This window comes from Typopeltis vanoorti, chromosome 20 (genome assembly GCF_054136105.1).
Source record: "Typopeltis vanoorti isolate ZY-2024b chromosome 20, IOZ_Tvanoo_1.0, whole genome shotgun sequence".
NCBI lineage: Eukaryota > Metazoa > Arthropoda > Arachnida > Uropygi > Thelyphonidae > Typopeltis > Typopeltis vanoorti.
In genome coordinates, this window is record NC_143568.1 from 13626957 (window position 1) to 13651853 (window position 24897).

Consider the following 24897-nt stretch of genomic DNA (forward strand, 5'->3'; position numbering starts at 1 on the left):
TCAGTACCTAGTTTTCTGCTAACATTGGAGTTTATAACAATATTGATTCATTTTTAGCTATAGCATTATAACAATACTTTTGGTTAAATTTTTTCTTCGTGATTATTTCCTCTCAGTAGCAGTTTATATGATTATGGAATTTTCTCATTAGCTTTGTCATTCTCATGTCTTTCTTATATTTCTTTTATAGTATTTCTTAAATGTTATTTAATAAGAAATACTTCAATTCAGATTTAGTGTCTTATTTAATTTACAGTAACCATTATTGCTTGATTATTATTAGTGTTTATAAAAAGAAATCATAAGTAAATATTTTCCTACCTTTATCATTGTATAAGCTTCTGTGGAAAGAGGACTCACTAGAAATGTTTTTTGCTGGTATTACTTCACAAGAAAGAACCAGATGGGATAGAAAACTATTTTATCAATTAGTTTAATAGTTTCTTGAAAATTCTTGTTTCACATTATCCGGAAAAATATGTGAATAAACTAAAAAAAAACATGTTATAAGAGATAACATAATGAAAATATTTGAACAGGAATAACATTGGAAAATATTTGAACAGGAATAACATTGGAAAATATGCATTTGCTATGACATTGTTTGCTGGTTTGTAATCTGCTGCATGCCACTGGCAACTACATGCATGACTTGTTGAATTAGAGAAGACCAGACTTAATGTAAAATCATCCTTTGTTTTTGTTTGTTTTTTGTTGCACAGTTGGGGATGTCTGATCATTTCATCTGATTCTTTGAATGTTCTTGAAGAAAATCTGTAATCATGTTGAGCATTTTAGTTTAGTGCCATATTACTTGATGTTTGATTTCAATCTCATTGACTGATTACCCCCATAAGAAAATAAGCATTAACAAATCCTCACAAACATTATCTGATCCTCAATTCAACATCCTTTCATGAAATTTCAAATTTCTGATATCACCGACTAAGATTCTAAAATTAGATATCATGGCCAATGTGGAAAAAATCCTTCAGAGAGTTCCTACAAATGTTGCAGATTTTATTCACATCCAACCAGCCTCTGTACTTCTACAAGCAAAATCAACTAGTAATAAAATTACAAAAATGGAACAATTGGTTCTAAAAATCTTAAACAGGATAAGCCCATGGTTGTACTGAAAGCTGAAAAAGGCAGCTCAACAGTCTTGTTGAATTCTGCAGGATACATAGTAAAAATGCAATCACTACTGAATGATACAAACACCTATTTAAAAAGAAAAACAACAAAAAAAAAACTGAATCTAAACCCCACGAGTCATTTTCATAATAAGACTAAGAACACTGGAATAAGTTGATAACATTTATTTTAATTAACATGATGTTTCATCCTAATTGCACAAGAATTCTTCAGGTGTCAGTATACAAACTAATAGACAAAACATTAAGGACTACCAAAGGTGACAACTGTTATGCAGTTATAGAAGAGACTGGTGTTATTTTTAAAATATTTCTAATTGTTTAGAACATTGTGCATGTTGATGCATTCACATGAATGTGTTTGACTAATGAAGGCTAGGATGTACTCAAACAAATTAATACCTTTTTTACTAAATAGCTTAAGGAAATTGCAACGTTTACTAGGATATACATTAAAATAAATTTTAATACAATTCCAATATTTCGGCAACATCACGTTGCCATTTTCACAGGAACTTAAAAACGACACGTGCACGCAAGCACAACAAACAGTAAATGAGGACGAAGCAGGAAGCTATTCTTTCTCCTAAAAGTCCTGATGGTGTCCCATAGTGGGCACCACCTTGGGGACACCATCATATTCTTGGGCAATTGGGCTGAAGGTCTTGTGATGTAAGTTTCCCAAATTTAGGTTGCAGTCTCATGCAACTAAATTTGTTGATGTTCGGATTGTTTCTTAGGGCTGAGGCTGATACCATGAAAAGCCTTTCGTATTTGAATTTACTAAGGTGTATTATCGTGGCTTTCTTCCACCATATTCTATGTTGGGTATCCAGTGCATGATCTGCAAGACCAGAGTGGCTGTATTGGTGAAACTGGATGTAGTTCTGAAATTCTAATATTAGCTGTCCTGCCTGTTTGGTCAAAGTAGGACAGCTTACAGCTGCAAGGGACCTGGTATACACCAGGTTGGTCTGGGGGGGTGGAGGTTGGTCTTTAGTAGAGCGGATAAGGGATGCCAATTTTTTATATGGGCTGTAACAAGAAGTTAAGTCATGTTTTTTAGAATTTTTGTAATTTTTTCCGAGGTGCCTCGGATATAGGGTATAGTAATGGATTTAGAGTAATCCTTGTTGTGAGGGAGGGGGAAGAGGGGGTTGTGGTTTACTGGTTTCAATATTTTTTGGATTTTTTTTTTTTGGGGGGGGGTAGCCATTGGCTGAGGAAGTGTTGAGAATGTGGTTTAGTTCTGTGGTTAGGGCATTGTCATTTGAACAGATAAGTTTAGCCCTGTTGTGTAGTGTCTTAATGACTCCATATTGTTGTGGGGGGTGGTAGGATTGTTGGTGAATGTATCTGCCTGTATGGGTGGGTTTTCTATAGACTGAGAAAACCAAGATTCCATCAGGCTGGTGGGTGACTAGTGTGTCTAAGAAAGGAAGGTAGTTGTTCTTTTCTTCTTCCAGGGTGAATTTGATTCTGGGGTGTTGGTTGTTTATATGTGTTAGGAAGGAGAGGAGTGCATCAGAGCCACGTGGCCAAATAGCAAACACATCATTAACATAGCGAAGCCATATGGTTGGCTTCGCTATGTTGTCTCCACATAAAAGTTGGCCAAAGATGGGGAGAGTGGAGAACCCATGGCTGTCCCCTCTATTTGTTTGTAGAATTTTTCTTGCCAAACAAAATAGCCTGAGTTCATTGTGAACTGAAATAGGGCTCTGATATCGGGAGGAAATTTAGCTTGGATTAGCTCTAAGGATTCTTTGAGTGGGGCATTTGTGAATAAGGAGGAGACATCAAAACTGACCATTAAGCCAGTGTGTTTGAGTGTAAGGTTTTATATGCTGGCTTTGCAGTGGGCTGAATTTTTTAAGTGTGAAGGTGTGTTGCCAGTATAGTGTGTGAGAGCTTTGGCCAAATGTTTAGCTAGTTTATATATGGGGGAATCAATGCCATCCACTATGGGATGTAATGGCACATTTTCCTTATGTATTTTTGGGAGTCCTTCGAGGGGAGGTGGGGTATGGAGTTAAATGGTTTTAATTTGTTTGTGACTTCTACAGGCCAAGAAGTGACCTTCTTAAGGAGCCTGTGGAGTTTTCTGATTTGTGAATTGGTGGGATTGTACTCGATAGGGAGGTAAGTAGCCCGATCTAACAACAGAGCATTCAGCTTACCTGTGTAATGCTTTTGGTTAAGCAATACTGTGGTGTTCCCTTTATCTGCTTTGGTGATTATTATTTTCTTGTTTTTCTTTAATTCTAGTAGAGATTTAATTTCCTTACTGGGCATGTTAGTTTTTGGTGGTTTTGCTTTGGTCAGAACACAAGCCACATCCAGTCTAATATCGTTGACAATGTGGTTTGGAAGGTGTCGTATCCCGCGTTCAGTTCGTATCATAATATCTTTAGCAGGTATTCTTCTGGTTGCAATGACGAAGTTGTGGCCACATGAGAGAGCATCAAGTGCTTTCACACTAACTGACGAAAGGTTGACTACTGTTTCGGTAGGAAGTTGTGGTTTCGAGTTCGAGTTTTTTTTAAATTTTCAAATTTTTTGATGTGTCGATCTCGTACTTTTTTAAATTCTTTCTCCATAGCAGTGCACGAGAAGTCGTATAAAATAGACCAAATTTCATAGCTTAAGGTGCTTGAAATGTCAGCTTCGAGTGCCTGGATAGCTAAGTTAGCATCATTCAGGAAACGGCGAGTCATAGCGATTTGTTCCCTGAGCAAAGCTTGGCTGGTGCGTTTATTAATACGTAGAGCCTTTTTGCGAAGAGAAACGGTGGTTAAATTTGACACAGTTTGGGAGTACCTGATTATCCCAGCAGCGTTAGGAAGGCAGGACATTCAGTTGTCTTGATAGCTTTAACTTCATTTTACCGTAATGGTGGGCCTTGCGTACTGTGGCATCTCCGTGGATTATCGTAATTCTCGTGGAAAGGCTTAGACATTGGTTATGCATTTTTACTAAATAGCTTAAGGAAATTACAATGTATACTAGGATATACATTAAAATAAATTTTAATACACTTCCAATATTTTGGCAAAGTCACGTTGCCATTTTCACAGGAACTTAAACACAAGACACGTGCACGCAAGCACAACAAACAGTAAATGAGGACGAAGCAGGAAGCTATTCTTTCTCCTAAAAGTCCTGATGGTGCCCCCTAGTGGGCGATTGGGCTGAAGGTCTTCTGATGTAGGTTTCCCAAATTTGGGGCAGTCTCATGCAGCCAAATTTGTTGAGGTTCAGATTGTTTCTTAGGTCTGAGGCTGATTCCATGAAAAGCCTTTCGTATCTGAATTTACTAAGGGTGTATTATCGTGGCTTTCTTCCACCGTATTCTATGGCAGGTATCCAGCATATGGTCTGCCAGACCAGAGTGGCTGTATTGGTGAAACCGGATGTAGTCCTTGTGTTCTGAAATTCTGATATTAGCTGTCCTGCCTGTTTGGCTAAAGTAGGCCAAAGCTAAAATTAATACCTTGGTTAATATTTAGATGTATAGAATCTAATGCTATTTCTAAAGACTCCCAGATTTTTCTCTCTGTTGTATCGTAACAAAGGTGTAATAGTTCCGATTTTATTTTAAAATTATTTTAAAAATAACATCAGTCTCTTCAATAACTGCATAACGGATGTTACCTTTGTTAACCTTTACTAGTTTTGTCTACTAGTTTGTATATTTACACCTGAAGAAATCCTGTGCAATTAGGATGAATCATCGTGTTGTCAATGAAAATAGATGTTATCGACTTATTCTGGTGTTCCGCATTATAAACTTATAGTCAAATATTCATGAACTCATACTTCTTTATATATATATATATATATATATATATATATATATATATATATATGTATATAAATGTACTGAACTTATCTGAAGACACCAGAAATGTGTTGAGACCCCCCCCCCCCCCCACACACACAAAGAATCTATGGGGTTCGTAAGGTGCATTAGCAGGGATTGCTATTGAGATTTATTGTTGATGCAAGATATTCTCCAGCTTCATTGCTATCCAAATATCTAGCAAGCCTGCTACCCACCCAATCAGCAAAACAACCTCTTTTATAAAGAAAACAACACATTTCATAGAACTAATGAAAAACATTACAATAGATCCTATTGATCTACTTGCAAGCCTTGACATTGTTAATCAAACATTGCATGAATAGCACTTTCTTCAAATTCCAAGAAGAGTATTTTGAACAGAAGGAAGGATTAGTTTCTTCCCTTTCCCCCTTGTTAGCAAATGAGGTTCATGGAGTGGTATGAAGAAAATTCCAGTCATTACCAGGGAATACAACCTAAAATTTGGCTCAGATGTATCGACAATGCCTAAATCATTTTGCATGGTTCTGTTACCCAATTGAAAGAATTCTTCACATGAATTGGAGAGCAATAGGAAGCCATGAAACACTGGATGTTACTTGCACCTCACATCCCATCACCACCAGGCACAAAAAATAGACATTATTCATTTCCTACATGATAGAGATTATAGAATCTCCATTAACAGATAAAATAAAGCCAGATTTAAATTACTTGAGCACCATCCTGCTAAAGAATGGTTAAAACAGAACATTAGTCAAGAAAATTCAATGTCGACCTTTGTGAAGTCTTGTTTTTCATGTTCAGTCAGAAGACGAAGAAGAATATGAAAAACAAAACTTCAGAGGAACAGTGATTCTCTCTTATGTACAATTAGTCAGGTAAAATATCAAGGATACTTCAACAAAATATAAACATTGCCTTCTACTCCCATGAACAAGATCTCTAATATCCTGAAACCTCTAAAACCTTCCCATCCACCTCTTAAAAAAAAAACAGGTGTCTACAAGATCAGCTGTCGCTATGATTTACACTACATAGGATAGATAGGCATGCAGGTTCAGAGGTATGCCAACCTTAACACATCAATGACATAGAGAATGAAAGGAAATGTAAAATTGGCAGCAACCAATTGAAACCAAACATCAAGTATTATGGCAACTAACAGAAATGTTCCACACAGATTACAGATTTTTTTTGGAGCATTGAAAGAATCAGTTAAAATGATCAGATATTTTCAACAGTGCAACAAAAAACAAGGGATAATTTTACACTAATTCTGGTTTTCACTAATTCAACATGGCATGAGCATAGTTGCCAGTAGTGTGCAGCAGACCATGAACAAACAACATCATCAGGAAAAAATTAAAAAAAAAACATTTCTAGTGTTTTTTTATGAAATATCCAGTATTTCACAAAAGTATTTCAGGTCTTCAGTTTTTATCTGAGATTGTTATAGCACACTTGTTGGAGAACCAAGTCTTAGATAATAGTTATTTATTTTTTTTATTTATTTTATTTTATTTTTTTTTTGGATTTGGGAATAGCAAGCAAGCGTACGTTGAAATTTCTTTACTTAGTTATAAATTAAAGATGCTAAGAAATTATATTCTTGTTTAATCCTTTATCCAAGTGTAAGCAAATAAAGTTTGCATGCGGAGTGTCTTCATGACTTAGTCATGATTAAACATTAAATATAATTTCTTGGCATCTTTCATTTAAGCAAGCATGAGTGCAAAAACTGTAATCAGATAATGGAGAAAAGAAGTGGAGAATATGGAGGTTGATCTGTGGAAGAGGAAATATGGACAAGGTTATTATCAGTGTTATTAGTAGAAACTGATAACTGGTAATAATTGGAGAAAGAACTGATAAAGAAAAGAGTTCTGGGTGTTAGTAGAACAATGAGAATTATTCAGTATTCTGATTATTAGATGAACAACTTGTGTCAGATTATTACTAATAGATATCCTGTTTGGTATTTGGCTCAATGGCCTTTGCACCTTGGATTCATTTTTTAGAGCATATAAACAGCTAGCATCATGAAACACACTTTATTATAGAATGAATCAACAGCCTCTGTCAGTTTCAGTGAAGTTCTTTGTTTGGAAAGACCCATGTTTGGATCTTGTCTAGGACACAAAGAACCAAAGCTTTTCAATTGAAGGGATGCTAGTTTCATAGGGGTGGCAGGTTTTCCTTCCCAGAAACTTAGGTTTCTTAAAGTTATGAAGCTAATATGGACAGATTGTGGGCCCCATATGCCTGTAGGCTCCTGAGATTATTATATAAATAAATCAGATAACTGTTTCCATTACTATATAGATTTGTTGTATATCTTTGAAGTAGTTATTTTTTTTTCTGTATGTCGAAAGCCAATATACATTGGAAGAGACATATACAGTCACATCATCACCCATTCCAACAGTAATACTAATATAAGCAGCCTGTGCTATTTTGTTCCAGTAATATAGCTCTTGCCACACAACTCAGTTACCAGATACAAACACCAAAATCTCTTCTCCCCCCCCCCTTACTGGCCATACCACACCATACATAAAAAATCTCTATCCATTTTAAAACTTCTATTGAAAATCCAGTTGTTAATAATACAGATATCAGTGTTGAGATAATATTTTGCCAGCATTTAGCAAAATATTATGCAAAAGAACTTTTTAATTGATGGGATTTTTAATATATTGTATTCTAAACTGTATCTGAAAATATACAAATTAAGATGGGGAAAAAATAGTCATTTATTAATAAAATTCTCTCATTGGCCATTAGCAGGCTGTGGACCACACTTTGAGAAACACTGCCTTAGAAGACCAAAATATAGTACTGGGTGCAATATTTAATATTCAATATGAAGATCTGATAAACAAGAAATATATGGTAGAAATTGTTAATACAAACTAGTAGTGATGTCAACTTCATTCAGTGTGTGTGTGTGTGTGTGTGTGTGTGTGTGTGTGTGTGTGTGTTTGCAGTACTTTCATAATATTGTAGCAGATTGAGGGTACATAAGGAAATGATAATATTGATGATCATATTGGTATTTCAAGAGTCATTATGTATGCACATTTTTTATGACATCTCCATGTTTCCATTTTATAGATAAAAAGCTGTTAGACTGCTCTCTCTCTTTAATAATCAAGGTGGCCTCGATTTTCAGTAATACTGTATAATAATTATGTATTGTCATTTGCTTGCTCAAAATAAGCGGTAGAAATCATTATGAATATGTGTTATTTTGTATAAACTTAATCATTGAGTACTTTTTTTTTGCTTAGATTATACTTATGGTATCCTATATTTGGAAAGGTCTGGATTTGAATTCCATGTATCATTTGAAGAGCATTTTTAAGAACTTTTGAACTGAAAGTGCATTAGCCAGTCTTACATGGAAGTGGTACAGTTTTTTCCCCTTTCGGATATTAGTATAATTAGCTGCCGTAAAATTATTTGTCCATAACATTTATTTAGCCTAATGTATTAAGAATGATGAGATACTTGATCATTTTCATCGTGTTCCTGAATATATAGGCTACTAAAGATGGTTAGACATTTTTTTTTGGTTTGTATCAACTTTTTTTTTGTCCAAAACTTGCCATAATTTGTTTGTTCTTTAATCTTGTTCTTCCCACAAAATGAACAAAAAGAATATTGTAATATGCTGTATCCAATAGCTGTACCCAAATGCTTTCAGATGTATTTCCCAGAACACCCTCCTGACGACTTTATTTTTCTGTCTTCTAAATATTTCGTACTTATTACTACTACTTTCTTTTTTTTATTCCATATTCAGTTTATGTATTAAGAATGATTGATATTTTCTGTTTTTATATTTTAGTATTAGTTTCTGATTTTCTTGCAGTGGCAGCTTGTACGTAAGCACTGCGACACTGCAAGCACTCCCAAGGAAAAAACGAAAAAATCACATTTTGTGGTTATAAATAATAACAATGCTTACAACATTATATAAATACAATACAACATGTTAAAGGTTACAGCTTATGTTTCGACATTGATTGAATAGTTAATAATTGGAATTGTTCCATTAATGCTTTAGATTATGAAACAAATGCACTGCGATCTAACACAGTGTCAGAATTATCATGTTTGGTCAGTTCCAGCTAGACTCCCCAATATTCATTTGCACTTGTCACTGCCCATGAATCTGACACTGCTCAGCGGGCAGTGTCGCTACAGATAAATTGTATGCTTGCGCGCGTTATTCCTGTGAGATACGAAACTTTTATTATTGGTTGTGTTCATAGTGAGGGTAAAATATTTTTAATAAAGCAATTTTTGTAATATATAAATTTACTTATTAATAAATTGGTTATTGATTAGGAAAAAATGAATTATTTTTTCTTATTTTGTATATGCTGCACCCCCGCTAAAAATTTTTTCTTGGCCACCACTGTTTTTTTGTCAGTTTTATTAAAGCATTTATTCGGTTTGTTTAATGAGTCTTGAAAATTTAAAAGGATGACTTGAAACCATGCATGTGCATATATCATACAAGTGCACTGGAATAAAAAGACACCCAAATAAAACTTTAAGAAATCTCAAAATGAAGATTTTTCCTTTAAAAGTGCTTACCATAGTAATATGCTATTTTGATAAGATGTAAATATGAAAATATTTTTACCTTATTATTTTTGATGTTTTTTAGTTTTGTTTTTCTCTGATATACAGTTTATAATCCTTTTAGCAATGGATTATTTGCCAGTGCAGATACAGCTTATGTCTTAGCTTACTCTATAATCATGCTCACTACAGATCTCCATAGTCCTCAGGTTAGTAAATATTTAATTCTAGAAAAATGTTACTTCTTTCACTGAGTTTTAAGGCTTAACTTTCATAATTAAAACATGAATAAGAATTAACTTTAAAAAAGCATTTTGTCGATATTTTATATGAAATAACATTGAGTAATCACTTACATCATTGATTTGGTGATATATTGCTACCAGAATCATGTGTATTATGTTCTTAAATAAGTATTCAGGAAGATATATATTATTAATTTATTTCTAATTTCTCTCTTTTGCTGAATCCATAATCCATAAAAAAAATTCATAAACTATATTTAAATGACTCTGTAATCATGTAAGTTGATTCTCACTAAAAAACAAAAAAAAGTCAGTTGAAAGAGGGAATTTCCTTTGAATAGCATATATGGGCTCCTGTGACTTTTGTAAAAGTGAATCAGAAGTTTGCTATAACTATTTGTAAAAGTGAGAAGTGACTATTTTCTTTGCTTGAGTTATGAATTTGGATTTTCTAATACAGATTAAAGCGGGGGGGGGGGGTGTATATATGCATCTTTTTCAATTTTGTAATAATATTCTTCTTGGTTCTTAAAGTTTAAGCCTTTAGAAAATGTGATCTATAAGACATTTTGGTTATGTCCTTTGTCAGGTAAAATGTAAAATGACCAAAGAACAATACATTCGTATGAACAGAGGCATCAATGATAGCAAAGATCTACCAGAAGATTACTTATCTCAGGTATATGATGAAATTGCAGGGAATGAAATAAAAATGAAGTCAACATCTAACAAGTTAGGAAAGCAGAGTAAGTTTTATAAAATTAACAAAATTTTTCATTTTTTAGAGTAAATTTGTACTGCTCTATCAATAATATATATATGTATACGAGGGTGGGCTGAAAAGTTCTCGGCCTTGACCATAGATGGCAACACTATCAGCAAGATTTTTTTTTTTTTCCAAGTTGGTACATAAGCATTTATGTGAAACTGCAAGGCATTCTAAATCACTTAAGGAATAGATAAGAATATAAATTAAATTACACTTTAATAAATATTTCTTTTTTTTGATATTTGGGCAACGTCATGTTGCCATCTTCAAAAGGAACTTACAAAAAAGGCATGTGCACGTAGGTACTACAACACAGTAACTGAGAATGAAGCTATTTTCTCCTAAAAGTCCTGATATTCCCTTCTACAGGCTAAGTAGGTGTTCTTGGCTGTTGGGCTGAAGGTCTGCTGATGTAAGCCTCCCAAATTTGGGGTAGTCTCATACAACCAAATTTGTTGAGGTTTGGAGAGTTTCTTAGGGCTTAGCCCTAAGAAAAAACTCTCTAAATTTGGGAGGCTTACATCAGCAGATCTTCAGCCCAACGGCCAAGAACACCAACTTAGCCCACTAGGGGGCACATCAGGACTTTTAGGAGAACAATAGCTTCATCGCTTCATTCTCAGTTACTGTGTTGTAGTGCCTATGTGCATGTGCCTTTTTTGTAAGTTCCTTTTGAAGATGGCAACGTGATGTTGCCGAAATATCGGAAATATTTATTAAAGTGTAATTTAATTTATATTCTTATGTACGTTGTCAATTCCTTAAGTGATTTAGTAATGCATAACCAACGTATAAGCCCATCTACGAGAATTGCAAGTCATTCTATTAAGTAGTTTGTTTTATACAGCTGTCTGAAGCAAAAGTGTTGTCTGTATCCCTTGAAATGGATAAAATTAAGTATTGTGCTGTTATAAAATTCTTTGTAAAAGAAGGTTTAACACCAACAGAAATTCATTCAAAGTTCATAAAAGTTTATGGGCACTCTCTCCTTTGTTTTCGACAATTAAGAAATGGGCTGCCAAGTTTAAACGTGGCCATACCAGCCTTGAAGATGATCCACGTGAAGGACATTCAAAAAGTGTAACAACACAAGAAATCATTGATCAAGTGCACGATATGGTATTAGATGACCAGTGAGTCAAAGTGTGTGAAATTGCTGAGACTATAGGCATTTCAAAAGAACGTGCAGGATATATTTTGCAAGAAGAATTGTAAATATAAAAGCTTTGTGCAACATGGGTGCCACGCTTGCTCACAGCAGATCAAAAACGCACTTGCATGAAAATCCCTGAACAGTGTTTTGAGCATTTTAACAAGAATAAAACTGATTTTGTACATCGATTTATTACTATGGATGAGACTTGGATTCACCTTTACACACCAGAATCCAAACAGCAGTCAAAACAGTGGACAGAAGCCAGTTGTTCGGCAGGAAAGAAGACAAAGTAGGTTCCATCAGTAGGAAAGGTCATGGCATCGGTGTTTTGGAATGCTAAAGGCATTTTGTTTATTAATTATCTTGAAAAGGGTAAAAAAAATTAATAATATTATTCTGATCTTTTAACCAGACTAGACGAAAAAATTCATGAGAAAAGACCCAGTTTGCAGAAGATAAAAATCATCTTTCATCAGGACAATGCACCTGCCTGCAAAGGTGTTTTGGCAATGGGAAAGTTAAGGGGTACGTATTTGATAAGGTAAAAATCCTGTGTGGAGATGTTATTGGAAAATAACAATGTCCAATTAATGTGAATTATATGAATCTTAAATAATTGTTTTGTTTTAAATTTGATGTGCTAAAGCTGTTTATTTTAAAAATAATAATAATAAATAAATAAATAGAACAAACAGTAATAATTATTTTCTCTTTTTTTTTTTTTTTTTTTTTTTTTCATTTTTACAGTTATGTTGTTGAATTTTAGGATTTTAATTAGATTTATCCTATAGATAAGCTCCATATGTTTATAGTACTCATGAAAAAATTATTGGAACATATTGGAACCATTTACAGATTACTTGTCTTTAGTCAGGTTCATTATTCCCTGCAGTAGATTCAATATAGAGTATGTATATTCAATTTTATATATTGAATAAACATATATATATATAGTCATTATATATATGTTGTGCACTATAGAGAAGAAATGCACTTAGTACTTTGTCATTATATATAATGATTTTTGTTAAGTATAGTTTTTGGGAAATTCCCATGCTACTCCTCTTAAACACTATTAATATATTATGTTGGAGGTTTAATGGATTTTTTACAACACTCAGAAAGAATTAAATTAGAATTTAATACTCCTATATTTCGTCCTAGTCACTAGGACATCTACGGGGATTACAAAAACAATTAATGTAACATGCACACAAAAACTTACAATACTAAGCCAAATCTTTCTACGAAAGATCAGCTCCCCAACCACGTGGGTGACACTAAAGTGCTATCTAGGTGGAGCGCCCTCTAAGGGTGGTAGTAGGTGGCCTGGAATGTAAGGTGGGACCTCTGGTGATGAGTGTTTCCCAAATCTTCGGAAGCTTAATGCAACCGTATTTGTTAAGATTTGGTTGGTTTCTGAGAGCTGCTGCTGCTTCAAAGAAAAGTCTCTCTTTCTTGAATTTGCTGTGGTGAAGCATGGTGGTTTTCTTCCATGATACTCTGTGGGTGGTGTTCAAAACATGGTCAGCCAAGCCTGAATGGCCATAGTTGTGTTTAACGATGTACGACTTGTGTTCCTCCAGGCGGATGGATGCTGATCTACCTGTCTGTCCATCCGCCTGGAGGAACATAAGTCGTACATCGTTAAACACAACTATGGCCATTCAGGCTTGGCTGACCATGTTTTGGACACCACCCACAGAATATCATGGAAGAAAACCACCATGCTCCACCACAGCAAATTCAAGAAAGAGAGACTTTTCTTAGAAGCAGCAGCAGTTCTCAGAAACCAACCAAATCTTAACAAATACGGTTGCATTAAGCTTCCGAAGATTTAGGAAACACTCATCACCAGAGGTCCCACCTTACATTCCAGGCCACCTACTACCGCCCTTAGAGGGCGCTCCACCTAGATAGGACTTTAGTGTCACCCACGTGGTTGGGCTTAGTATTGTAAGTTTTTGTGTGCATGTTACATTAATTGTTTTTGTAATCCCCGTAGATGTCCTAGTGACTAGGATGAAATATAGGAGTATTAAATTCTAATTTAATTCATTCTGAGTGTTGTAAAAAATCCATTAAACCTCCAACATAATGTCCTCACAGCACTTAAGCCTCTACACAAGACTATTAATATAATTAATGGCTATTTAGCCTGTTTTTGTTTAGGAGTGTCCCTTATATTTAATACATTGGCTAACATAACTCAAAAAGAGGGTATATATATATTTTAGGGGATTATTGGCAAGTATAGAAAGCAATTTTGGCAGAATAAAAAATGTGGAAAAATTTTTTGCACATACCTTGTTTTTGATTTAAAGATGCCTTCTAAATCCAAGCTCTTGCTGAAAGGTTGTATGTAAACAGGGGGGGGGGGAGAACACGGGAAATAAGTTTGGAAAACTGGGTTACTATTAATAATATATATATATATATATATATATATATATATATATATATATATATATATATATATTATTTTGTTCTGGGGAGAGGGGGGAAAACGAAGGGGAAGGATATCCTTATGTGGAAACTGGGGCAAGGGTTTACGGAGTGTGGACCATTTCGGTCATCGTTTGACCATCATCGCAACTTTGTGGGAATGACTGTAGGGCTATGTCAAGGCTGCAAGTTGCATCTTGCATTGGTATGTGTTTGAGACACGGGAAATAAGTTTGGAAACCCGGGATATTATTTTGTTGTGGGGAGAGGGAGGGAGAGAGGGGAAAACGAAGGGGAAGGATATCCTTATGTGGAAACTGGGGCAAGGGTTTACGGGGTGTGGACTGTTTCGGTCATCGTTTGACCATCATCAGAACTTTGTGGGAATGACTGTAGGGCTATGTCAAGGCTGCAAGTTGCATCTGCCAAATTTGGGCATTTGTTGTCGCTAAATGGCCGGAGCGTGGCTTAATTTGTAAGTTTTGGAACGTCCAACATTCGGAAATTAGGTAGGGGCGGTGGATTTTTGTAGTGGACTTAAAACTTTTTACTTTGTGATTATGTACATTTAAAGTATCAAATGTCAGAATATTAAGAAATCAGAAAGCAGAATAGAAAAATGAAATTGAGGTGACTGTTCCTCTTGTAAATCATATCACAATCTCTTCAAAGTGTTATCTCTAGTAGAAAAATCTCCTCTCAACCATTTACAATCTCATGTTATTTGTCAATGGAACAATCCCAAGTGGGGAGATCTCTAAGAATTTTTACTCCTCCCATGGTCAGGCTACAGTTTGACTAGGAAAGTGAAGAAGTAAAATAGTCATGATCTTGTTATAGAAATTATCTGTGTTGAAATGAAGACCTTTGTTCCTCATTCTTTTCAAAATTCTCGCCCTATATCCAAGCCATTGTTCTCCAAAAAAGTGTTCAAGGAAAGTCCAAGAAAAGAAAATAGATTATCATAATTGGCTTGAAACAAACACTCCAGTCTTCATTTGCAGCCTATGTTGATGCCCCAATACTTGCAGATCCATCATTAACAGGAGCCTAACTTTGATTGAAAGGACTGAATTTAGATAACTATATGCCTATGTCAATGGTAACTAAACAAAAACATGTAATAACAACAGTAATAAGTTTTAATAAGTAAATATTTCATCCTAAGTATCATAGGACATTATCAGTACAGTTAATTCAAACAATACTAGGAATAACATAGTTAGGGCGCATGATTACAATGGAATCCCAATATGTGTACAATAGCGTGTTATAGAATTAAATTAAAATATATCTGGAAGGAACGAGGAAAAAAAAAAAGTAGATTGCATTAAAATAAGATAACATATATAAAAATTATCTTACACAATTGTGTATGACAATTTCCTATACTTTAGGAATAGCAAGAATGTCATTACTGTTTAGATTTGGTCTGTGAAGTAGGGCTTCAGCACTTTCTTTATATAAATGTTCATGTTTATATAAAGATCTATGTAGAAGTTTGTATGGTTTGGGTTTTCCAAACATAGGATCCATTGTGAAAAGACCAAACTTCTACATAGATCTTTATATAAACATGAATGTTTATATAAAGAAAGCACTGAAGACCTACTTCACAGACCAAATCTAAACCATAATGACGTTCTTGCTATTCCTAAAGTATGGGAAATTGTCATACAAAATTGCATAAAATAATTTTCATATATGTTATCTTATTTTAATGTAATCTATTTTTTTTTCTCCCTCCAGATATATTTTAATTTAATTCTATAACACGTTACTGCAAATATTTACTTATTAAAACTTATTACTGTGGTTATTACGTGTGTTTATTTAGTCATGAATTCTCCACAGGTTTCATCGTACAATATGTCAATGATAGTTATGACTTCTTGTCCCTTGCAAAAGCTGTTGTGCTAAAGATAGAGCTGAATTAAAAATGTCAAGAAGTTATATTCTTGTTTAATCCTTCATCCAAGTGTAAGCAAACAAAGGTTGCACGTGAAGTATCTTCTCAACTAAGCCACTTGTATATAGAGGCAAATGACTTCACATGGATTGCCTTAATATCTCATAATGCAAAACACACATTCTTTTGGGTGTGTATAATGTTATGGGAAGAAAACTGAAAGAAAACCACTGACTAGACTGGTTTTGTCCTTTATTAAAGTCTCATCAGTGGGATGTCAGACCCAGAAGAGATAAAGTTGAAGTAATACAGAAGTCATACATTAGTCATATACAAGTAATGAAAATATGTTTAAAAGTAGTGAAAAATCTTGATATTAAAATACTCTGGATTAGAGATTAGAGCTAGAAATATGAATGAATTTCTTTTGGCGTTAAACCTTCTTTTGCAAAGAATTTTATAACTGCATGATACTCAATTTTATCCATTTCAAGAGATACAGACAGCACTTGCTTCAGACAGGTGTATAAAACAAACTACTTGATAGAATGACTTGCAATTTCACATGGATGCTTATGACAGATGTGCCAACTTAGGGGAAAAAAAAATTGCTGATAGTGTTACCATCTATGGTTGAGGCTGAGAACTTTTCAGACCACCCTCTTTTATATATATATATATATATATACTTCACATGCTGACCATGATATGAAAGTTGAAACATCAGGGTTATATTCATATAATATTAAATTGAAGTTTTTACTCCAACATTGCAGTTGTCTCTATTATTTTGTTATAACAAGGCCTGTTGTTGCTATGGTAGCAATCTTCACTCATTCTACTCATATAGCAAAACTTGAAGTGCGAGTTTTTTTTTGTGTGTGTGTGTGTGGGGGGGGGGAATTGTTCTTCTCCCCTTACCTTTGACTCACCATTCAAGATATAGATTTCTCTTCTCAGACTTACTCTTACTCTTAGCCTATCTGAGTTATCATTCCTATAGCATCCTCAGCTTCCAGAAAATTTGGCATCCTCTTTCATTCAAGATCTTTGTTGCTTTTCACCATCTAATTACTCTTGAAATACTGCTTTCACATTTGGAGTGGTGCATCTAAACTTCTTGCTGTTCAGAAAAGAGCAGTTTGTTGATTGGCAAACCCTCTCTCGCTGAATCTCATCAACCACTGTCTGATATAATTTCTGCATTCTATCTCTTCTTCAGAGACTTTAATGTGTGCACTATTTGGAAGAACTAGCATCTATTATGTCCCACATTTCTGCTAAATCTACTGCAACACAAGTAGCAGCTATTAACAGCAATCTTCTTTTACAGTTGAACTGTTGGCTTACTGAATCTCCTACTCTCAGTTATCTTTTATTCCATCTGCCTGAGTTCTGTGGATCAGCCTATCTCATGACTACAACTCTTGAAAAGGAATACCAACTACACAGTGTATTTATTTACTATAGCCCTTTCAGCCTCTTAAAAATCAGTAATCTTCATTTTAATCAGATACTGAAATTATCTAGAACTAAAACTAAGCTAATTAATTTTTCTTCTCCATTAGCTCTGTCAAGTGAGAAGAAAAGGCGGCTTTTGTATAACATGGAAATGGAGACAATGGCACGCACAGCAAAGGCATTAATGGAGAGTGTTAGTCATGTCCAAGCACCTTTTACGTGTGCAAAACACCTAGAACATGTTAGACCGATGTTCAAGGTATGGTCTGTTTCAAAGTTTCATAAATAAAATTTATACTTATAGTAAGGAAACATATTTTATCAATTTCTTTCAATGGTTGCCATTATTCATAATTATTATTTGTGATTATCCTATTTATATTTATGTCAGTTGTATTTATTTATATATTATGTGATAAAGCCATATTTCAATTATTTTTCCACATGCCATTATTTATAATTTGTTTCTGTAATAACTGATTTTTAAATTTAATTGTTGGATTATTATTATTATTATTATGCCTCTTTGTTGTTCTAGGAGTTCTTTTGAAGGTGGGCCTCTTCTTGGTAACAAGAAAACAAGAACCAAACCTGAAGAAATGTATTCCTGACTGCATTCCTGTTGGGAATGCAGTCAGGAATACATATCCATACTTGAAGTAGAAAAAGCCAGTCAAAAATCTGAAATGTGGAAAGTCAGCTGGAGTAGATGAAATTTGAGCAGATGGATGTATAAAAGTTTTACAGTGGCTGTATTGCATAATTCAGAAAGCCTGGTGAGAGGGTTGAATTCCAGATGATTTGACTAGAGCTCTCATTGTACCCATCTCTAAAAAAGGAAATAAAACTGAATGTTAGGATTACAGAGTCATTTCCTTACTCATCATTTCTAGTAAGATTTATTCAAGTATACTTGAGAAACAACTAAGAAAATTGTGGAAGCGAAGTTTGGGGAAGAACAAGCTGAATTCAGGGCAAATAGAGATTGTCAGGATCAGATTTTCACTTTCAGACAAATAGTTGAGAAATCTTGGGAATGTAACAAGGATTTGTATTTAAGTTCTGTTGATCTGCAAAATGCATATGACAAGGTGCCAAGAGCAAAGCTCTTCAAAATGTATGTTAATTATATGGTGTAAATGGGACATTATATCAAGCAATACATAGTTCTCTATTTAAGATGTAAATCAGTAATTGACACTCAGGGGATACCCTAGGTTGAAGGTGGGACCCCCCCCCCTTTTGAGTCATCAGAATTCAAGAAGAACCGGCATACCAGTCCAGAACTGTGGGATTGGGTGAAGGGGGCGGAACTCCCTTTCGAGTCTTCAAAATTCGAGTCATCAGAATTCAAGGAGAACCAGCATACTAGTCTGGAACTCTGGGATTGGGCGCCAGGCGGCGGAACCCCTTTTGAGTCTTCAAAATTCGAGTCATTCATCAGAATTCAAGGAGAACCTGCCTACCAGTCTGGAACTTGGGGGGGGGGAGGGTTTGCCAGGGGGGTGTATCCCCCTACTATAATACAAATTTACCCTCACCAGTAATACAATCGGGCGCTTAAATTTCAGTATAATTATACTGCTTTGTTTTAATTTGTTTTTGCTGCATAAACATGGTCTCCATCCTCTTTCAGAACCAAGACTAGAACAAAAACAGTGAAAACGGTTTTAACAGAAGCAAAGTTCTTGGGACTCATGGAAAAAAAAAAATTAACATTTTTACTCTACATATGTCAGGTATGAGATAAATGATGGAGAGCAACGAACCTGCATCACATTCTAACATCCACTTCTTGAGAATGCATGCTGATATTCATTGTACCATTTATAACAAGCATATTAGATTGATTTGTTTATGAGTCATTGCTGCTTTTGAAAGCAGCAGTACACTTCGATGTTGGATGCAATCCACCCTCAGGTAATCAGAACTGAAATTGGAGTATTTCAAACATCTGTTCCTAGTCTTTATACTGAAGCAAGTGAACCACCTTTGTCACTTTGAAATCAACCTTGTCTTTACAGTATGCTACCAAAATAAAATCCATACCAGCCATTCCATGTGGTCAGTGATTTTTTGTTTATGGTCATCAAATTTATACAACTTATGAGATTGCTATACATTCCTTTTGCTTGTGAATAGAAGCTTTATTACAAGATCTACATATCAGGGCAGTCAATACTACATGGATATTATTAAATAAGCTATCACCATGGAACTGCTGCATTCCAGCATCTTGCAGATTAGTTTAACATATTAACATTCCATTCAAATCCCAGAGCAAATTTTGCCCGTTATACAGCTGGCGCAAAATCTGAGTGTCTTGTGGGATCTAAGCTATCTTCAGACCGCATATATTATGCGGTCTAATAAGGTCTAATAACGAGTTGCTAAAACATTACATTCCTTTAGTAAACTCCTTGCTGTTTGTTGCAAAGTAGAGATTCTCTGTCAACCCATTTTGAATGTGAGCCCTAACCAACTTTTCCAAAATCTTCACCACCACACCTGAGATACTGATTGGTCAATAGTTGGATACATTGGTCTTTGCACCATCCTTGTGCAGTGGGATTACCATGCATTCTTTCCACTCTTGTGGATATGCTATTTTGAGATTGAAATATTTTATTAAATATCTCATCCATTCTTTTACTTGCATCATCGCGTTAATGGCACAAGTATCACTAAATCACCAATTGAGTAATAATTTGCAGCATATGAGTATAGTAACATAATTGAAGTTATATTTCATTTCTCCATTCCTCAAAAAACTACCGTATTTGCCGGTGTATAAGACGCACTTTTTTTTCTTTGAAAATAGGTCTGAAAAACAGGGTGCATCTTATATGCCGATACTCAGTTTTTTATTACTTTCATTTCTGGAAATTTTCTCTGTTCTGAGTTACGCAATTTCTTTCTTGCTTCCTTGCGGTGTGTGTGTGTGAGAGAGCATTCCAATTATGTAGAGTTCAGTGGTTGCACATGCACTGTCATTGACGATCACAGCTGTGTTCCTGTTCGTTTAAACTTTGCAGTTGTTTTGAATGGTGATAAATTTCTGCAGTTAAATTTTCTCTAAATTTCTTGGCAAATTATGGCTGAAAATTGTTGGCATTACTACAATATTGCATACAAGCTACGTGTGATTGCGTATTAGGTATTTGTTGAAAGTAGACCTACTTATTACTTTATATTTCAAATACTGTAAATTCATTATAATATTCAGTGATGAAGTTTTTTTCCTAAAAAATGTGTACAAAAAACGGGGTGCGTCTTATACTCCGGCAAATACGGTAATTAGCTTGTAGTGTTTCATATCTGGTTTTCTTTGCATACTTGAAATAATTTATATTATTATCATTGTTATTATTATTAATCGACACCTCCAGGTAGTCCAAGGACTCATCGAGGGAGGGCATCTACTCTACAACTCTCCACCACTCAACTTCATCTACACCAATGCCATCTACTGTCCACCATCACCACTACTATTTCCACAGACAATCACAAACATCCATGCCCACAGCGGGATTCGAACCTGCAGCCCTTCGGCTGGAGAGCAGACTGCTTTCTTTATATGTTAAAAAAAGTGATTATTTAAAAAAGTTTAAATAATCACATGTAGCAAATTAATTCAATATTTTAAATTTGTGTAATAAAAACAAGCTACATTAATATACAGGCTATATTCTTTTAATGGTAAGATTCTAATTACAGCTAGTCTTTTTATGATGCAAACTTCTAAAACTGTATATAATTATATTGTAATTAAATGAAAAAAATGCTCATTTTTTAAAATTAATTAAAAAAAAAAGTAATGTATTTTATGTATATACACACAGCTGGCATGGACACCATTTTTAGCAGCTTTTAGCGTAGGATTGCAAGACTGTGATGATCCAGAGATTGCTGCTCTTTGTTTAGATGGCATACGATGTGCAATACGTATCACTTGTATTTTTCATATGACAGTAAGTTAAAACTGACTTGCTCACTTTCATCAGTATTAACTATTTTAACATAAATTATAAACATTAGATTATATGTAGATTATAGATAAACATAAATGGTGAATAGAGATTTAAAGTTCAGAGAATATGTTGCAAAAGTTGGCAAAATCGACTGAGCCACAACTTCACCACTCCTTCCGTCCTACATAAAATGGGATGGAAGGGGTAGTGAAGCACAATACATAGCCTCTCCCACTCAAATTCCAGCCTCACCTTTTCATGGTCAATCCTGTTCTAAAAGTACAAACAAGGCACTGGTGACGAGTATGGGTGGTATAATCCTAACAGAGTAAATGCTGTTAGATCTGCCTGTCCAGAGGTCAGGTAGCAGCCCTACCACTCACCTAGCAACAGGCTAGTAATCTGCCTTGTGGAAATTCAATATACTTTCAAGTCTCATTCGAAGAAAAGCCAGATGGATTATCAGGGGAAAAGACTGCAATTCAGGAAAAGGTAAATGAAATTAGAAAATGGAACACATAATGAAGATTGCAACATGGAATGTGAGAAGCATCGCATACAAAAAAGAGGAACTTGATAAACAACTAAACCAAGCTAACATAAAGATATGTATATTAACAGAAGCAAAACAAAAAAAAAAGGTACAAAATAAACAAACAACTATATACAAATCTACAGCAGGGTAAAAAAAGAAGAAAGAGTAAAAGCAGGTATAATGATTATGGTACATAAATCTCTAAAGAACAATATTGTATATTATTACTATTTGAATGAAAGACTAATAGAAATTAGACTCAAGACATTAAGGCCACATAACAATAATAGGTGCATATGCACCAGAAGAGGGAAAAGAAGAAAATAGTAATATATTTTATAAAGAATTACAGCATGCCATAGATAAAACAAACTGACTGTTTACTACTAGCAGGACATTTAAATGCTAGAATAAGAAACAAAAAAAATGAAACAAACATAGGTAAATTTAGCAAAGATACATGTAATCAAAATGGTCACAGACTGTGAGATTTTATCATTTATAATAATATGAGAATAATGAATTCATTGTTTAAACACAAGGCAATAGATAAATATACTATACTTGGTCAGCCAGAGGATGCAAATCAGTAATTGACTGGTACAAAAACACACTATGATTATTGTGCACAAATTTGGATATCAGAAAGAATGGACGAGATTCAGAAATGAGTGACCAAGCTGTGACAGGATCTGTGGAATGCTTTCTTTGAAGATAGATCAAAGTTATGTAGGTTGCAGAGTTTAATTAATAGGCAGAAGAGAGTGGAAATGATAGAAACTTATAAGTTACTAAAGGAATTCTATCAAATTGACACAAAAGTAGTTTTTCAATACACAAGGAGTAGGGCAAGAACAATGGGTCACCCCTAAAGTCATGTAAGAGTGTGGTTAGTAACTCTTCAAGCAAAAGGTTCTTTGCTTAAAGAGTAATGAATGAGTAGAATGGATTGCCAGAGATAGTTCTGGTTTCCCCAGTAATGAATAAGCTTAAGAAGAAGTGTGATAGGTATTGTGTGAATAATGGTTACTATGGATCTCCCACGATGCGTCTTTAGACTCCATGGAGACGCCCGTATAATAACAATAATATTCAACAAATAACACAGTATTTGGCTAATCAGTAGCAAATTGGTACAGTCTCTTCTGTTACGTCTGTCTGCAATGTGTAAATTTGTTCATATGTGTAGAAATATAATAGAATAAATTTACCACAGCAGAAAATTGGGTTAGCTCATATACAAATTTTCACAAGGTAACAATGCTTTTCACTACCAAACGATACAAAAAATGCCACGCAGCTAAACCTAGTGACCCAGAGAGGAATACATGCAAAACATACACACAACGCTTGCATCATTTTCTCTCTTATACCCACGTTCATTGCCCTATTATCATGCTGTTCTCCTGAGTGTGACACATGGCCTCTGTTGCACAGAGAGAAAACAGTGTATCCTGCTGTACAATGTCAAATCATCTTTTAATCATATGAGCTAGCTTGGATGTAATAGATGTATTTAGAACACTGTGATTGAGTGCATCAACCCATTTGTAAAAGCTTGGTAGTGGATGTATGATGGTCTGTTTTCTCTGTTATGTACTGACACTTCTGGTTGCAGTTCCTGGAAGAATGAGTGCTGATGGGTATGCAACTTCCAGGTCATGTCTCTTTCAAACACAACATTGTGCCATGTCCTGCTGTAATTACAGTATAGCATGCACACACACAAAAAGAAATAGTACTGAATAACTAGAACGATATATGTTATGGAGTACTGATTTTTGCACCAATACCATATCATTATTGCCTATGAGTCCAATGCCTGTTGATGTCTGATGCTTGTTTCACTATTCTATTTCTTTCTGTCCATTGCCAGGTGATCAAATCCTACAAACTCTTTCAACACTACTCTTTCACATTATCTATGCACCTTCACCTTGTTCATTGTCTTTTATTTATACCATCCATTATACCAAGCATCAAGGTTTTAATTTTTCTAGTGCTATCTTGGATATGTCTAGTGCAGATATGTCCAAAAAAAACTTTGGTTTCCTTTGAATTATTTTCTGCATTGGATTCTCTTTTGATGACTAAGTGATATAGTTCTTTATTTGTTATCTTTTGTACACCCATCCAATTTGTAGAATCTTTCTATAACATATTCTTTCAAAAGCCAATATTCGTTCCACAGAGTCTTTGACTATTACCTGCATCTCACATCTGCATACTCATAAGAGAGCACTTATGAATATGCAGGTTTCCAGCAGTCTCAGCTTTATGGGAAAGTTGACTGATTTATTTTTCCATATCTTGTCTATTGTCTGTAGGTTTACTTCGATTTTTGCTATCTGTGATCTTATCTCTTTTTTTACAGTCTAAATTGTGTGGCATGTTGCTCCCTAGGTGTGTGAAGTTCCTAACCTCTTCCATCTCTTATCCATTGACCTTCATTTGCTTTTTTATTGTCTTCTCTCTAAATATCATTGTTTTTGTTTTATCAATGTTCATTATCTTTACTTAACTTCGGCACTATTCTTTCTAGTTCCTCTTCATGTTCTTCAGTAATGATTGTCATCTGCAAATCATAAATTGTTTATTTTTGTAACATGAATTGAAAATCCTCATATATTATCTTTTGACATCCATCGTTCTTACTAAAAGTATGATAAAGATGCTTGAGAATACTGGGTCTTCATGTCTCATGCTTCTAATTGTCCAGAACCATCTTCCCATTTCTCAGCAGTTTCTCACAAGTTCATATCAGGTTCCTGTTCATTCCATTAGATTCAAGCACAGTTCATGCCACTTG

At 34.6% G+C, this 24897-nt stretch overlaps 1 protein-coding gene across 2 annotated transcripts in view; it reads left to right on the forward strand.

Moving 5' to 3' along the window:
- The window catches only part of Sec71 (ADP ribosylation factor guanine nucleotide exchange factor Sec71), a 581865-nt gene that overhangs the window by 233314 nt on the left and 323654 nt on the right, over nucleotides 1-24897 (forward strand). For both annotated transcript variants that reach the window (XM_090410617.1, XM_090410618.1), the window contains exons 17-20: nucleotides 9722-9806; nucleotides 10432-10588; nucleotides 17690-17841; nucleotides 21425-21553. In XM_090410617.1, coding sequence (XP_090266743.1) covers nucleotides 9722-9806; nucleotides 10432-10588; nucleotides 17690-17841; nucleotides 21425-21553 — 523 coding nt within the window. The remainder of the gene's footprint in view (nucleotides 1-9721; nucleotides 9807-10431; nucleotides 10589-17689; nucleotides 17842-21424; nucleotides 21554-24897) is intronic.